The 17849-nt window shown below is 38.7% G+C and overlaps 2 protein-coding genes and 1 long non-coding RNA gene across 5 annotated transcripts in view; 1 reads left to right on the forward strand and 2 right to left on the reverse strand.

The window, feature by feature from the left end:
* Positions 1–272: 272 nt before the first annotated feature.
* On the reverse strand, positions 273–4225 carry LOC146424783 (uncharacterized). 2 transcript variants are annotated; one of them, XR_014846724.1, is made up of 2 exons: positions 3955–4225; positions 273–1637 (listed from the first exon to the last, which is right to left on the reverse strand). It is a non-coding gene; the product is annotated as an uncharacterized LOC146424783 (long non-coding RNA). The 2 variants fall into 2 exon arrangements; XR_014846725.1 differs by having other exon boundaries at positions 3943–4225.
* A 1023-nt stretch (positions 4226–5248) lies between these two features.
* Positions 5249–8108, reverse strand: LOC146424784 (uncharacterized). The gene is made up of 2 exons (XM_085042187.1): positions 7975–8108; positions 5249–7151 (listed from the first exon to the last, which is right to left on the reverse strand). The coding sequence occupies exons 1-2, from the start codon at positions 8012–8014 to the stop codon at positions 6640–6642; spliced, it is 552 nt and encodes a 183-aa protein (XP_084898313.1). The 5' UTR covers positions 8015–8108; the 3' UTR covers positions 5249–6639.
* Positions 8109–8315: 207 nt separating this feature from the next.
* The window catches only part of BNC2 (basonuclin zinc finger protein 2), a 336793-nt gene continuing 327259 nt past the window's right edge, over positions 8316–17849 (forward strand). For both annotated transcript variants that reach the window (XM_085041803.1, XM_085041801.1), the window contains exon 1: positions 8316–8448. In XM_085041803.1, the coding sequence (XP_084897929.1) occupies positions 8446–8448 (3 nt within the window). In that variant the 5' untranslated portion in view covers positions 8316–8445. The remainder of the gene's footprint in view (positions 8449–17849) is intronic.

Here is a 17849-nt window from a genome sequence, read left to right on the forward strand (position 1 = left end):
TTTTATTTACTAGACATGTCACTGAACTGAAGATATGACAGAACTTCTAACTTTGTAGGAGTTGTCACAATTCTTATCTCACAGCTTCTTTTGGAAGTTCTTTAGTAGCGATGTATTTGCTACCAATGCAATTCCCATTAATTAACAGGTCAGGCAGAAGAAACTTCATCAAAGTGATCTGTGAAACGATGTTGCCATCTTGGATTGGGATAGGTTGTAGAACCGCTAAAAATGTAAAATTTATGCCGTCTTTATCACAAAGGCAAACACAGTACTGACACCCTTTTTTATTTATGTGTATCCAATATAAAACGGCTTTTGCTTGCACACAGTGTAGCCATTTACAGAAGTCATAGAGGATATGTGCACACGAAGGCTTCTCAGATACACCAAGAAATCACAAAGAGTGTAGAGAGCATAACTACAATTCACCCTACCAGTACTGTTAAGAAGTACCGCTTATATATATATTTTTATATACACATATATATATATATACACACAGAGAATAACATTATTGCAAAGAAAATCTCAGCTGCTACAGACTCAAATGTCATAATCTAAGAATACCAACTCTTTATGTGAGAGTATTTCACAACGAGTAGTTTCTTGCAGTCCTTCAAAAGATAACTTCATTTGTTTAATTTCTTCCTTAGAGCCAATGCCCTGTCCTCATCACCTCTAGCTCTGCTCTGAGCAGAGGTATTCCTTAACAGTACTGGTAGGGTGAATTACACAAGTGCAAAGTAACTTTCATAGTAGAAAGTCACATTTTTATATCCTTGAAATCAAATATACTGAAAGACTCTCTTGCCCTGCATAATTAATTAAATTCACAAACTACAAGTTACCAATGTTAGCAGACCCACATTTGAATTTTCTACTGACTCCAAAATATTTGAGGGTTCAAAAAGAACTATTCAGCCAACTGTTCATTATTTCCCACATTCTCTTTTTCTCCATGTCCATACACACATGGAATAAATTTCTCTTATTAATTTCATATATATATGTGTACATACACACACTGGTAGGGCCATAATTTTGGAAAAATTGGTATAACATCGCAGACCAACTCTTCGGATGGGACATCAAACTCACTGAAAGTGCACAGCCAAAAAACAGAAAGGAAATTTGGAGTTCTACCTGGATAGCATTGTCAATTGCAAACAGTAGTTGGCTTATGACACAGTGGACGAAGTGCATGGATGAAAAAGTACTTTAAAAAGGAAACAAGTTTTTGGACACAATAATTTAATTTCCTATTTTTTCAAAGTTTCTAAGATTTGAAGTAATGCCAATAGCAAAGTCTACACCTTTTTGTAATTTTACCTCACCAAAATGAACAAGTACAGGAAGGCTATTAGACATCCCCAGCAAAGTGTTTATAATAAAAGCAGTGAGAGTACTTGGCATTCTAACTAGATCTCTGGATGTGAGGCTTACAATCAAGCTCAGGTTCAAACATGACCTAGTAAGTATCTGCTATTAGAGAAGTTGAATCCACTTCTAGGAGAGGTCAAAACCTAAAAGTTGGTCTTTTGTAAGAAGGCTAGGATCAAGTTGTCAATTCTTCTGCCCTCTCTTCTTTCTCTTTATGTGAAGATCAAATAGTATTGTAATGTTGGAAGCAATCACTAAAAATAAAAATATAAAGGAATAGTGAAGTTATGATGGATGATGAAACTTCATGCCACATTATTTAAAGCCTGCTTTAATGCTCAGTACTATATTCAGCTTAGGTTGCCATATCCATATTAAGCCACCATTTAAGCAAGGTGTGAATAGCAGAAAAATAGTTTTTCTAAAAGTAGGGAAATCTTAGCAATAATCTTTCAAGACTTGAAATGAAAGATTCTGTCACTTGCCCTGCCATATTACGTTTGACATTTTTATTGTTTTTAAGATACTGAGCCACAGATCGCCATTAGCTCTGACTGGGACATTTTATTCATTAAAACTAATTTATCAGATCAAGCTAAGTGCATAAATACTCATTGTAAGATACCAGGATGAAAGAAGTAAAATCCCTTCAACAATTATAGTTCAAGACTAAAGCAGTTAAACTGAATAAGAAAAAAGAGACTTTCCCATCATGCTCACAACTAACTCTCCAAGGCAATCATTTTTGACTGGTGTAATATAAGGAAAACAAATGGTAAAACACTAAGAGAACTGAAAAACATTGAGATTCACTTGGGAAAAATACCCTCAAGTGTTACATGAGATAAGCTGAAACATATTCCAGAATGCATACAGAACACTACGTGTGGTCTCTGACTAGCAATTACTAAGTTACAGAAAACAATTTTGATGGACAAAGATTGGAAGTGACAATAAAGAAAGAGGAAAACTTCAATCTGGAGAAGTCTTAAATGTAAACATATGTATTCTTATTGGAGAAAGGATAATAATAGAACTAGCAAATAGATCCAAAACATATATTTTTACTTTTTTTACTACTTTAAGCAAGCTTCTGAAACTTAGTGCACCATATTCCATCCATCTCTAAGGTGGTTGAACAGTTTTGTTTCTTTGCGTATGTTTAAAACCTTCAAGTGTCCCTTACAAAAGCTGTTGTAGAACTATGAAGTAACATCTATTTCTATTGCTTTTAATATATATTCTTTCAGCTGAGCGCACACAGTACTGGAACAATATTTGTCTTTAAGAACATCTGCTAATGCTTTTGGGAAAGTTTAGGATAAATCAAACTGTGTGGTAGCAACCTCTAAGAGAGTGTTAGAAAAGATTTGGTACAGAGGCTATTGTACAAAAAGAAAAGGAGATGGTTATGTTGCAGACAACCTTTCTTTCATCCCCCAAAACCACCATTATGACAGAGTGGACTTAGCAACATTTAAGTGCTGGAAAGGCTTTGAATCACCTTCAATATTTTAGCACAAGAAGCAAAGGAAACATAATTAGCTACTCTTACTTCACTTCTTCCATGACAAAAATACTTTCTGACTTGGAACACCACAGTATATCAGTATTTTTATTTGACATAGTTTCATGTATTAATACTGAATTTTGACTACTAGCTAGCAGGGGTGAGAAAGTTTTATGTTCAGAAGTTCAGAAATGTTATCATTACAAGTGTCTATGCAACATTATTTCAGCCCTTCGATGTGATAAGTACATGGTGTCTGAAATTGTATAATCATATACTCTTTTCTTCCTGCAAGATGTGTCTGCATTGAGTACACAGAAAGGATGATATTCTCTAAACAAAGTACCTGTATCATGAATGGACCTTCTCTCCCAAGACTCCTGCTTAATTTTCCACATCTTGCCTCAGACCCCTGGGGTTCAGAGCTATATTTAGGTGAACCTCTTCAGAAGTAGCATCCTTTATACTACGCCAACATCAGGTCAAACTTCCAATTCTATCAGGAAATGATACTTTGCCCAAGAAACCTTTAGATTCTTTTTTATAGTAAGTGCTCACAAGATTCTCTTCTAATCAAATTATTGACAATGGTTGAAGTTCTCCCAAATATCGCAATCTAATAGACTGACTAGCATAAAACTCAAATAAAAGCACCTAAAAAAAAAAAAAAAAAAAGAAGAATCTCTAATAGAAAGTAGGAGCCTGTCTTTTGTAAGTCATGCTAGAAGCCAGGCTAGCTGTTGTAACTAATATTTAGCATAGGATAGGAACCTAATACAAAATACAAATATTCAGTATATATATGGATGGTACAGCCATATTCCTAAATAAAATGAATAATGAGATTAGGACTTCATAATGGCATTGGTCTAGAATGTTGATAGGTATTTTTGGATTGGATTCTTTGCCCCAGTACAAGCTGTGGATTACAGAAAACAGGTTTCATATTCAGGACTGGAATAATTTCTCTATTGACAATTCTTCTTACAGTAAACTCCATTTTCATTTACATTTCAATTATACCATTCTCTAGAAGTGTTCTGTCTTACCCTGTCACTCACCAAAATATAGAAGATTTCAGTTTGGTAACCCTTTCAGGATTCTGGTGCCTTATTGTCTCACCTCTGCTCTGTTGGTTGGGCACATCCTCTGAAGTGCAGCTCCAGGTTCACAAAATGGGCAAAAGATTCAAACAAACCATAAATTCCTTCTGTGAGAAATAGGATCAAGACAGCAGAGAAACACCACACTTTGGAGACATCACAATTTAGATGAACTATGTTTCCATTCTTCCCAAGTTGCAGTTGCTACTATACTCTAATTTGCAGTTGCTCCAATCTGTGAAAAACAGAAACAACCAACCAAAAAAAAAAACAAACCCAAAAGCAAAAGAACAAACCAAACAACAACAACAACAACAAAAAAATCCTCCCCCAAATCCCAACAAACAAACACTAAAAAACCTGAAGAAAAATATTTTACTTTCTGAATTTGTTCAGGCTAATGAATCTCAGACAAGGACTACTACTAAATCCTTACGGTGGTCATGGCTGGTTTTGAAGGAAAACTACAATGAGAAAAACTTGTTCCTCTTTATATGCCTGTTGATGAGGCTGCAATTGTTAGAGACACTGACAAAAAATATCATTAGACTAAGAAGCAAGTAAAAGTTTAGGCTTTGCACTTACTTTCTGAAACCTTATGATATCCAAAATTTAAGATAGTTACCCATTTTGAGAAGTCCTAAGATAGTCCTGTGAAACACCACAAGTCTGTATGCTGTCTTTTGAGACACTGAACTACACGTAGAGCTGTGTTGTCATTTCCTGCAATAGTAATGTCATGCTGATTTCACAGTCATTGCAGCACTATGAAGAAACAAAAGTCACTGTGCATGTGGATGGTATAGCATTTTAATAAGGGCCCTATCTTCTTCGTTTTATCTCAGAATATACCACATAGTAGACAAACTTGAAAGCAGGAACTCAATGGAAATTTAAAACACTATTTTGTATGTGACTGAAAGCATGGCTTTGAAAGATGTAAGATTTCAGAAACACTTGGAGCTTGTTCAGTCTGAAGACTAATGATGTTATGTATTAAAATGCCACCAGTTAGTTATTTTGGTACTGATTCAATAAGCAGAAGTGTCTTACTCCACAATGTTTATCCTGTAATCCCATAATGTCAACCCAAGAATCAGAACTCCCAACAGCCATCTTGCCTCCAGCTATTTTACCTCCTCATCAGCTTTCAAGAGGCTGTAATATACTGCCAATACAAAAGACATGACTTATTGACAGGCAGAGGAAAAAAAAGGTTTAAAAATGCTGAAGCAAATATCAAGCAAGATAATAAAGGAGTAACTCCATGAAGCTTCATTAGTTTTCATATAAAATTACTTAGAGTCTTTAAAAATAAAGTAACTGGAAGCTATTAATGATTGTCTACACTTACATTTTCTTTGAAATGACAGATCAGAGCTTAGATCAAATTTTTATTGATATTATTACCATTGTAATCTATTAATTTAGTGCATATAGAAATATATCCTTCAAATGCCTTACCCCAGTCAAAAAAAAACCAAACAAACAACAGTTTTCCAATGTAGTATGGAAATCTGAGTTTAAATTTAGTTGAATGGCCATCTACCGACTCTAATACTTTCCCCTCACAATGCTGGAACCATTTCTAACTTTTGATTCACTTCTGTGAAACTGCACAGTAAAGATTAGCCGTGTAATGGGTATGGCATATCTTTTTTCTAGCAGGTGACCATGCCTTTTGCGAGCCAAGGTTTCAGCACTTTATTTCTAATTTGCATCAGGCTGCTTGGACCCTTCTCTCTCGCTCATGCGAGTAGAGGTGATTGTGAGGCTCTGAAGGCTTTGACCACGAGGGGGCTGTGTGAACACAATTTTTTGGCAACTTCTTGGCCCTTCCCTGGTTCAAAAGGGCAAATGTGTTTTCATGTGCGATAAAATGTGACTTTGAAATAATTAACAAGGTTTTTCTTATCTCTCCCCGTTGTCAGAAAATGCACCAAGTCATGGCTTAATTAGTCGTGTGATTTTTTTTTTTTTTTTTTTTTTTTTTTTAGAACGGCTATAAAGTACTCAAAATCTTCATTGGTTATGGTACTTCCATAAGAAAACAGCAAAATCCTGACGAATGAGAAATCCTTGTGAATCCTTGTCTAGAGCCTCAAACATGCTCTCAAAGATCAAAACTAATCCTGATGAAGTGTGGACACTGCAAATCCTGTTCATAAGCTGATGCACATTATGCCTAATGAAGGTACCTGACAAATACCCAGAAAACAGAATGAATTTTCAAGAGAATCAGAAAGATCTATTAAATCGGGTTTTATGAAAAACTGGTTCTGATACTGACACAGATAATTTACGCTTCTCTCTTCTGACAGGCATAGGAAATGCACAAGTAACAAAGATGCCAAAATATGGTAACAAGCTTGGGAAGTTGGCAATTCACGGGGACGTGCCGTTCATTACAGCAAGCTTACTGTGAGTTCAGTCCACGGCAGATGCAGGAAAAATCAGGAGTGCAGACGGCTACCTCCCATCTCCTCTCAATTTTTCTCAATTCGTGCTAGGTCATCTGAGTTTCCAGCTACACCAAAAGGGAGCAAAATGAGCTATCTGTGTTTCACATCGCCTGGAAAGTTCTCCTCGTGTTCACTTTTTAACGGTCCGGTCGCGTTTAAACCTCGTGTATAAGCCTCGTGTTTACACGGCGCCTGACGAGGGGAGCCGGGTTTGACCGCACCGGTGACCCTCAGCGCCTTCTCGGGCAGGACACGAGGGACAGCCGGGCCGGGCTGCCGGTCCCCGCAGGTGAAGCCCGACAGCCCCCGGCCACCTTCCCCCGGCCGAGCAGCCCGTGCGACGCGGGCGGGCCGTGCCACCCCCTCGGCGGGGCTCGCGTGGAGACCCGCGCTTCGAACCGGTAAGGGAAGGTTTCCGAGGGGACAGCGGGCACCGGCGGTCGGCGGCGCCGCGGTCCCGCTCCGTGCAGTGGCTCTGTGCGGAGAGGCGCGGGCCCGTCCGCCGGCGGCCGCGGGAGGGCGCGGAACGTCCCGCCCCACCCCGCGCCCCGCGGGAGCGCGCCCGGCCGGCCGCTGTGTGCCTGCGCGCCCAGCCGGGGCCGCCGCGGCGGCTGCGCTTCCACGGCGCCGCCGGGGCAGGGTTTCGCTCGGTTTGGCTCCGTGTCACACACAGATGTGACTCTTGTCTGTTCCCTGCGAACGTACAACCGTGACGGCTCACCTCCTCCCGCCTCCCTCACCCCCCCCCCCCCTTCCACTGAGGGGAGAAAAAAAAAAAATCCCACCCTTTTACAAAATATTTCCTCAGATCCCACACCGAGCAGCAGCCGCCGCCGCCGCCGCCGCCGCAGCAGAGCCCTGGGAGCTGATGGAGCAATGGGTGGGAAGCGGGAAACCGGCACCACGAGCAAAAACTTTGCCTAACTTTTCCCTTCCTTACTAACTCTCTCCCCCTCCGGCTCCTTACCCCCTCCTCTGGACTACGCTCCATTTTCCGGCGTCTCTCTGCCCCCTCTCAGCCCTCCCTCCAGCTTTATTTCGCCTTGCCGCCTTCCTTCTCGCTCTCTCCGGCCGCGCCTGGAGCCGATAAGGAAGAGAGAAGCAGCGGGAGGGACTGCAGGCGCTCGAGGAGCAGCGGGGCGGAGGACGGGAAGGCGAAAGGGGGCAGAGGAGGCAGAGGGGCAGCAGCCCCGCGCGGCGCCGCCGGCCACCCTCACCACAAAGTTGGCGGCGGCCGCTGGGTGTTTTTGACAGCTGGGCGCGGGCGGCCCCTGCCGCGGCCCCCGCCTGGCACTGAAAGTTTGCGGGGGAGGGAGAAGGCAGAGGGAAGGGGAAAGAGCAGTCGGGGGTGTGTGTGTGAAAAAGTAACCCCCTCTGCCTCCCTGCCTGCCGCCCTCGCTCGAGAGCGCGGGGTTACGAGGAAGCAGTGCTGCCCTCTCGGACCCTCTCGCAGCCTCCCTCCGCCCCCCCCCCGCCTCCCCTTCCCCAGCAAAGATCCCAACAACAACAAACCAACCTGTGGAGGCTTTGACCCGAACCTGGGTCCCTCCTCCCATCGTTTCCAGCTCTCCGCTGAAAGCTCTTTCTCTTTCTTTCTCCGTGCTGCTCGGGCTGAACTTTGGGGGCTGAAGTTTTGAAAGAGTCAGAGAGCGAGAGAGAGGGTGGGGGGGGAGGGGAGAGAGGAACTGTCGCTGCTGTTGCAGCTGCTTTTTCTTTTTTTTTTTTTTTTTTTGTTTTTTGGTCACTGGTGCGGGGTTTTTTTGTTTGGGGTTTTTTTTTTTTTTTTTGTTTGTTTTTTAAGGGGGAGAAGTATTTTTTAAAAAATCTCAATTTTTAGTTCAAATCACCCGGGGAGGGGGCGAAGTAGAAAGGGAGGGGGGAAAGAGAGTGTAGCGCTGAGAGCCCAGAGGCAAAAGGAAGGGTGCAGGCACTGCCGCTGAGAGGAGATCGAGAGACAGGGGGTGCACTTGACAACCAGCATGCAGAGATGGTAAGAAGTTTCCAGCAGCCTTTCGTTTTCATTCTAGCCTTTACTTTGGTTTGATTTGATTAATAAATTGTGCAGCAACACAAGCAGCCCTGCTCGCTATCTGTCTGTTTCAGCCTTCAAAGAAACAAGCAGCCGGGCAAGGAGAAGGAGGCGGATAATAAATAAATAAATCAGCTCTGTGCTGCGTGGATTGGGGGAAAAATGTCTTAAGAGGTTGTGCTAAACTTTAAGTGAGTTTGGGGGGTTGAAATGGGATGGCCACATGCTTTTTACCGCCTCCTTCCTTTCGCTAAAGATGAGAAGCTAGTGTAAAAAAAAAGTGTTTGCGGATGGAGGGAGGGAGAGTGAAGGTAGAGTGGGGTTGAATGGGACATACGGTGGTCTGATGTATTTTGGCCACCACCTTCTGCTCGGAAATGAGTACGGTTTGCACACAATGTAAAGGTAACCTTTGAGAGCGGGAAGGAGCTGTGTGTTCGCGTGTGAAACAACGCCTGCGGCAGGGAGACAGGAGTGTAAATCCACCTTCCCTCCGAAACTCTTTTCTTTTTGTTGTGCATGTGCTTGCAGTTTGCACCTCTCCAATCAGCGACTGCTAACAGAACTTGCAGAGTTATGCTGATGCCCTAAATGTAAAAGGGAAGGTGGAACCCCTCAAAAACCAACTTTGAACAAGTTTTTGCTGCTTATTTCATGTTCTGTGCAAATAAACACCTCATTTACAGTAGGGGTTTTGCAAAGCAGGATCTGGGCTTGGGTTTTTAATTTAAAAATTAAAAGGTGAAATGGCCAAGGATCTCATTTGACTGAAGTCCGTTTGTCTGGGTTGTTATGTGAATATAGGTTAAACAGCTGCGAAAGACAAGCTCATTTAAGCCCTGACTACACTTAACGTGTAGAATGATAACTGTTTGCAACGTGGATCGACCTCAGCTAGTGATGAACGGTGATCATCCCATAGTCAATGAAGTAGTGTATTTCCAGTTGCTGTTTGACTACTGCTCTGCTTTCAGTCAGCCTTTGTCACCTCACTCCAGGGATGTTACAGAGCTCTTTTATGTGCCTTGAATATACACATACATATGTACACACACACATGCAAGTGTGCATATATATCCATATTTCTATATACTTATACACGTGTATGTTTATGCCTGCATACATGCATGTATGTATATACAGCAAACTACAGATTGAGTATGTCTGGGTGAAGGAAGGCAGTTTACGATGGAGAGTTTGTGTTTTTCCCTATCTTCCTAACATGACATGTCTTGTTTCAGTGATCAAAGCCACAATTGGAGTGTAGGAGATGCAACTGTCAAATGTAGACAACAAGGAAAAAAAACCGAAAAAAAAAGGGAGGGGGAAAAAGCAGCATGTGCCCAGGACTGTGGTTACAGTAACACTGACAGAAATTAAAGTGGTTTTGAAAGCAGCATGCGATTTATGATAGTTCCCATTTACCCTAGAGTCAAGCTGTTGTAAAATTGATGCACAAAAGACATCATGTAGTAATCTGGTGTACCCAGGATTAAAGTGGCAACGAGTGTCTTTTGTGTGTGTGTGTGTCTGGTTGACGGTTAAAATGGTTTGAAGCTATTTTTTAAGTATGAAATAGAAGGATATTACTTACTTCTTTTCTTAACCTGTATGTTAGCTGTATATAGTAGTTTTTGATATATTTTTTAGTGGAAGTGGGCTTGTATTTCTCATTATGTTCCATTTCCCCCTCTGTATTACAACCCATCTCCATAGATGAATTATAAAATGGGTAGCATTTTTGTCATCGTTTCAGAGAACAAATGTTCACAGTTTAAGTACTGAGTTAATTTCAGACAGTAATATTTAATAAGCCTGATCATCAGATCTGCGCAAGAATATCAAGTTCCTGCAAAAGTATTTGGAACTTTCCTTGCCCTTAAAAATGGCAGGATTTTTTCATCTGAAATTTAATGGGGCATATGTGCTCTCTGATACACCGTAGTTTCATTTTAAACTGTCTAGTATTAATGAGCCAACTAGCTCTATGTATGTTCTGCCTTAAAATCCTAAAGCATGTGAATTTTAAAACTTAGTAAATATTTCAAATGATTCGTCTTTACCTGATCCACGTTTAGAAAAGTCTAACTGCATATTGTAAACATTTATTATGAGCAAATTTTGAAACTGCTTTTTTTTGAGATTATGAAAGTGTTCCTTGAGCACACGTCTTGCACATGTAATAGAAAAACCCTTCCTTGGTACATTGTTTTGTAAAAAATACAACAATGTGACATTTTAGCGGAAAAAAAAACTTTTAGGAGCAGATCTATGCCTTAAATCACATTACATTTTTATTATTGAGGCATTTGAGAAAGACGGGTATGTGATTGCAGTAAACAAAGTAAAGAAACAGAAAAAAGCAGAGACGGCTATTGCTGTATTAAAATGTAAATGTTACAGTTTGAATTTTCTAGTGAGTTTTTGAGTTCAGTGCTTTACATAACATTTTGTCCTAATCTTGCTTGCTGTCAGAGATGTTTCATGGTTGTGCAATTGCTGCAGTCAAGAATGCCAATTTGCATTCCAGGAGTGTCATTTGATTACTTTTATCTACACAGCTCGAAGACCAGCCCAGACCTCTCATTTCATCTTGCCATGTCACGAGTCAGTGCTGTGTCCTCTTTTCAAAAATCTGCCTGATTTAGACAAGAAAGAAAAGTACTTTCATGTTGCAGCCGCAGTCCCCTGCTAACTTGTCAGCAGCAGGATATGATTCACTTGGGCCCAGAAGAATGGTACAGAGATGAGGGTTAGGCGGTTCAATAAGCCTATGGACAGGTAGTGTGTGACATCCCAAGAGAGCTTAAGTTAATGAAGAACAGGTCTGCTTAGTTCTTCATACTATGACCTGGTGCTGTCCCCACAGTTTTCTCATTTGATCTTTCCCAGCAAATTGATCTTTTCTAGTACTTTTTTGCCTTCCAAGTTAGTCCTTGTGGGACTGAAATTAGCAGAGCAACTTAAGTTGGATAATACAGCTGTTCAGAAAAGAAGAAATTGGACACTAGCTCATAGAGGGGGGAGGGGAAAGTAAGCTATTCTTTCTGTTGTTACTGAGAATTCCTTTTATTTTTATTATTACAGTTTTATTTGCAAAAACTTCAAAATAATCATATTACTTTGGAACTTTGCTTTCTTATTTAATAAAGTTTGTACTGATGGTCCATTGCACGCTGCATTAAATGTGTTTTATTTAAATAAAACAACCATGCTTGCAGTATAGACTGCAGGTTTGCTTTGGTGTTTGTCGGTTGAACTTGCTTGGTAGAAATGATTTGCTAGTCTGTAATGAGGCTTTTACAGTTGTTGTAAGACATTTTAAATATCAATTGCACATGCCAACTACATTATTTATAGCCTGCTAAATAACTGTAATTCCACAGTATCCAATACTGAAATGCAGTGGAGATTAAACAATAAAAGCCATTACAAATGGTATGTGTAAATATTATGGTAGGTGAAAATAAAGTCAGCAAATTACCACTGGCATTACTGGTTTTCTGGAAAACCAGCGTTTACCAACAAATTGATTTTAACTAACATTTTTTAATTAAAATCTGGGTTTTACGTGGAGCTGTAGTATTATCTGTCAGGTTTTTGTACATTGTATTGCACTTGGAAAGTGGCATGGAGGGGGCTGTGTGTGTGTTTGTGTGTGTTTAAATACATACATGCCTGGGTTGTCAAACAATGTGAGATTTCAAACCAGAATTTGGTAAATAAAGTGTAAGTTGGAAATGATTAAGAGGGTCTTTAGTGTGCTACACAATAGTAAGGAGTATTTAACTTTCTGTATTTCATAGCAGATGTTCTCACATACAATCCACCTCCTTTCAAGTTGTAGAATTGAAAACATTGCTGAATGGAAACAAGAAAGCTTATTATGTAAGGGACATACTGCTCTCACTCTCTCTTAGTATTGGTTTTGAAAATGGAAAGGAACTGTAAAGGATCATTGGTCAGTTAAGCTCCTCTGCAGAGCTAGAGGGAGCTTCCGGATTTTAGTAGATATGCCATAGGTAAGAAGAAGGGGGAAAAATATTCTGGAAAAGGGAGGGCTCATTACTAATTTTTTTCAGAGCCCAGGATCTAGAAATTAGACTTTGAGGTGGCTTTATTCTATGTTATGTATCCATGTATGTCAGTAGGATATGTGGCTGACTACAGATCTTGTGAATTTCAAACAAAGCAGAAATGACCAACAGCAAAGCAATTACATTAAAACAAGTCCAAGTAAAACATTGGATTTTGTACAAAAACCAAATTTATTTTTCTTTCGTCTCAAAGATGGGCGTTTCTGGCAGTGTCCCTTTCCCTTTTGCACTTTGGACACTGTCACTAGAATGTGAAGTCTTTTCATCGCTGAATATTGTTTAATGAGAGTCCTGACTTTCAGTCTGCAGGTTTGCACAGAGCTTTTGATTTAATGATTTAATTTGATTTAATGTCTACTATTAGTATGTGTTAGGAAAAAATGTGCATGTCTGGAAATACAAAAGGTTCCTCATAAAATACAAAACAAATAGAGTGTATCTGTCATTTTGGAAATGTGTATCACTTCCTAATCTAGCCAGGAATTTGTACTTAATTTAGAAGAATAGCATTTAACATGGCTTAATAAAAAGCATCTGTCTAAACCTTGTATTCTGTGTCAGTTTCATCCCACCTAAATTCTGACATATTTTTCCTGAAAATATATTGATCATAATTGCTGCTTAATATTTATGTGGCAGCTTTTATAAGTGTTACTTTGGACAAACTTATTTACCATTTCAGTAAATTATATAATCCAGTGAGATAAAGCACCAGATTTGTCTCCTTTATCTCTCACACAGTAGCTCTCATTATGTGCTGTGCTAGTAAAACCCTTTATTTGTTGATTATTAGAATCTTAGTACACACAGGAGTTCTGCTGTAATTTAATGTGGTTGTTCAAAGAGGTTCTCTAATTTAGAATCTTCCCATAGTACTCTCACCACATATTATAAATATGTATATTTTATACTCTAGATAGATATGTAAATGCTTTTTTTTTCTTACTCCAGGTAAATCAAGGATTTTGAGACTGAGTTATTTTCATCTCTGGTGTCTATTTCAGTACTTTTGAAATATTTTAGGTGAAAAGAACTCGCACAAATTCACGAAACAAATCAGATTTGCTTCTGATTTGTTACTTCAGAGAGTTCTTTCTGTTCCTTTATTTTTTTTTAATGTCCTGCTGTATACTTATATCAAATTTTTGTAGAAAACTTTAAAAAGCTAGAGAAGCTTTAAAACCACGCTGGGCATTGCAATTTTTTTTTTTCATTATGAAAACCAGAATGTTCATAATGCTGATTTGTAAGTCACAAGCCAAGTGAAATCAAAATGCCATAAGCTAACCACTAAAAAGTTTTCAAGTCACCATGGTCTGGTGCACTGTCTGGAAGTTCAGCTATGTTTTTTCAGAGTATTGCAATTGGTTAGGTCTACCATTCCACTGCATATAAAACTGTAGAAGCTAGGCCTGTTAGAAAACCTTCAGCTATAGGAAGTTTTAGAGGGGTATGCAAGGCATATTGTTAACTGTTATCAGCTGTAAATGAGGCTGGGTGTATGTACAACGCCCGTTATGCTGTCAGCTGGAATCACACTGAATTAGTGTTGCAACTTTATTATATTTGTCAAAGATGTATTATTTTGAAACTTTTGATTTTGCTCTTAGTCAATGCTCTTTACTGTTGAATACAAAGATGTAACAGCAAACAAAAAACATTTTTCCCTTTTTGTGACCTGACATTTGCCAAAGTGCCCCATGCTGAAATTTCTTTTCAGTATCTTTTTTTTTCTTCCAAAGCCAGACATGTACCCAGACACAAAAGACTCTGTGTATAGCAAGCTGTTTTAAATATTGTGACTCGACGATGTGCTGTCCTTTCTCGGCTTGAGCCAAGGATCTCTGCTCAGTGTCTGTGGATTACCAAGTCCCTTCTTTATTGTACCTCTTGTCAGCTATTCCTATTCATTTAACCTTTCATTAGTGTCTGTGCAGCTTCACTGTCTGGAAAGGCAAGGAGAAACCTAAAGGCCTACTGTCACAGTTATTAGATTTCTCAGTTACATCCCAGCAACCATAAAGGACTAAGAGTCAACACTATTGTCATGCATGCTGCTATCCTGGGGTGCAACTCTTCTGTGCATGTCAAGGACATGTGCCACATGTTGATAATGCATCCCAGATATAAATGCACAACATGGGGGATAAACCAAGGCTGGCACTAATGAGCTTTGTAGGAGTTATTGCAAAGACAAACACTTGTGAAGGAATTTCTCTTAAAACAGAGAAGAGATGGACTTGCACTAAGTGTTGCCAAGGCTTGCTTGCGAGGTGCTTGTCAATCATATTAGTTTCATTTGAGTGCTGTTTACAAGGAAGAAATGTTTTCTATGACTTTGAAATGTGTTGCTTTTCACTTTTTAAGCTGTCAGGCTAAAGTGTACTTGAAGTTGTCCTCATTAATACACTTTTATGACTGTTGTTTCTATTTACTTGTTTTTGGATCAAAACCTGCAAATCTTTCAAATTACTTGAAAAAAAATTGTGAATATGAATTGCAATACATTTTTAAATGTTCCTCTTAGTAAAGCTCGAAAGTTCACTCTTGATGTTGTAAAACTATTGTTATGGTCTTTTCTGAGGCATAAATTTGGCTGAGAATATCTAAGTGCATCTCAGCAGTTTATTCTACATTTGCTACCCAAAGAGCCAAAATTACTAATTGTGACACAACTTCCTTATTCTACTGAGGCATATCCTCCATTCAATCCAGGGTAACATTCACATATATTTTGCTTCTGAAGTTTCTTGAAGCCCATACTGCTTATCCTGTTAACCAAATCTAACTGAACTATGAGCTCTTAGTTTATGTAATAGCAAAAAATACATGCTTATTCCTGACATCCATACAGTTGACCTTTTAGAATGCATTTTAGTTACATTTTTATTAGTAGCATTATAACAATATGATGTATAACTTCATATGACTTTCATAAGGAGATTTCAGCCAAAACAAAGCTAGACCTATAGATTTATAGTTAAATTACCATTTTAATAATTCTCCTTAGTTCTGTGTAAAACATTAGGGTCTCATATTGCTCCTATTCACAGGAAGGTTGAAAGTGGGAGTAAAGCCATTGAAATCAATGGAGTTAAAGATTTATGAAACTATTGAATAAACTCTAGTCACCTCCTTTGCACTTTTCAAAACATGCTAAGAGGATTTTGAAGATTATAAATCTAGTGGGCTACAGGGAAATTCTTACAATTTCCTTATTTCAGATTAACATTTTAGATTAACATCATCTGAAAGTATGAGTGGTCATCATTTCATAGGAATTCTGTGCTTTTTAGTTTTTTATATTTTTGGTATTAAAGAAGTGAAGCCTGGTTGCACCTTTTGCTTTAATTCAGAACATAGAATCCCAAGTGGCCAGCAAGCAGTGTAATAGTTACTTGTATGAACAAGTGCATCTAAAGAAAAACATGTTTAAGAGAAAATGCAGCAAAAGTAGTCTTTATATTTGTCTTGTGCAAATGCTGGAAACGTTTGTAATGCTGATACTTAATTCCACTTTCCTGAAATTAACAGAGAATCTGTTGTATTTTGTGCTTTGAATTACACAAATATTTAAATGGAACATAATCTTCAGACATGAGCTGGAACCAATATAGAATTGCCCTTACTTTAAAACATCCTTTCATTACTAGACTGATATTAGCTTTGATGAGTCTAAAACTTACTACATGGTTTCCAAATCAAAGATGAAAGGGCCAGTTAGGAATCAAATAAATTTTCCTGCTGAAATGTAGCATTTGACATTTAGAAAGATGTGCTCAGCATGGTGAACCACTTCTCTTTACTGTAACTAGCCTGGTGATTTTTTGTAATAAAACTACTTTGAAATTGAATTGAGGTATAATAAATTTAAGGTAAATTAATTTGGACCCTCTGATTAGTGCCATTTTTGAACTAAGGGGAATATTTTTCTGAAAGTACTTTTTCACCCTTTATTGTTAAGATGTCAAATTTCATTGCTAAGTAATTACTTTTGTAGTTGTTTTGATAGACTCTTACTGGTTTAACTCCATTGACTTTGTTGTGGCAGTGTGCCAATTTTATTAAAGAACTGTTTTGTTATTCATCTCACTGTGGAGTTGCAGGTATATTCCTAATACTAATCAAATGGGCATATACCCCATCTGTATGTTTGAAAAGTTGTTATTATTATGGTCAGTAATTTATAGTCTACAATACAGTTGAGCAATGCTTTTATATCATTCTGATGCCAATTATATGCTTCTAAAAGTCTACTGATAATACTTAACTCTTCAAATTGAGATTCTGAACAGAATCCTAGAAAGCTTTTTGGAAAATGTTCTGCTGTTCTGCTAGAGATGCTAAGAATTATAAAAAAATAGCACTTACTACATAAGTAAAAGTGAAAACTTTCAAATTTTTTGCTAGGCTGTGACTGTATTTCAGTTAGCAGCTGCATTTTGAGCCAGCTTTTGAAGATACCTTGTTTCTGATATCCCATAAAATATACCTGATCTAAATAAATGGCACTAGAAGCTCATTGGCTAAGTGATTATAAAAGCAACGTGAAGAGGCTGAGTAATTTATGTTTTTCAGTACACAAACTGGCGTTAAGGCTTTCCTCTCACTTTGGTGCAAATACTGAAAACCAATGTGTAAAATAGCATACGTTATGTAACTAAAAGCTTCTAAGTGAATTTAAGTCTAAGCTGATGTAATTCACATGGTAAGACAGCAAGAAAGTTAAGTAGGAACAGGAAGTAATAGCAGATAAGTGATGTGTGATTTAAAGGTTTCTATTCCTTTACTCAGTGTTTATTTTTTAACATTTGCCTTTGGAATGGGAGTTACAATCTTCTCTATTTCCTCTTATGTACATGTAACTTGTACTAGTTTGCCTATAAGTGGTGAATCTCATCATCTAGTATACTTAAAGGATTTGTGATATTAAATGATTCTTTATAAGTAAGAATTTCTTCAATTCTTGAGCAGACATTTTTGCAATGGTGGTGTCAGTATGACAGCATCAGGGATGGGAATAACTACTGGGTTCTTTGTGGTTTGGCTTGGGGTCAGAAAATGGGAAGAAACTGTTTACCATCCCTGAGGATTGATGGAGGGCCTTTGTGAATACTCTTGTAGTAGTCTTTTTAAAATAAGAGGTGAAAAAAGCTCTGTGATGCTGGTGATAGCAGGGAAGGAGGTGGGTGAGACTGACAGTATAATGCTGGCAGAACCTGAAAAGGCTTCTATCTCTTGTTACCCCAGCAGCAGGACCAGAGG

This window comes from Lichenostomus cassidix, chromosome Z (genome assembly GCF_008360975.1).
Source record: "Lichenostomus cassidix isolate B80296 chromosome Z, HeHo_3.0, whole genome shotgun sequence".
NCBI classification, from domain to species: domain Eukaryota; kingdom Metazoa; phylum Chordata; class Aves; order Passeriformes; family Meliphagidae; genus Lichenostomus; species Lichenostomus cassidix.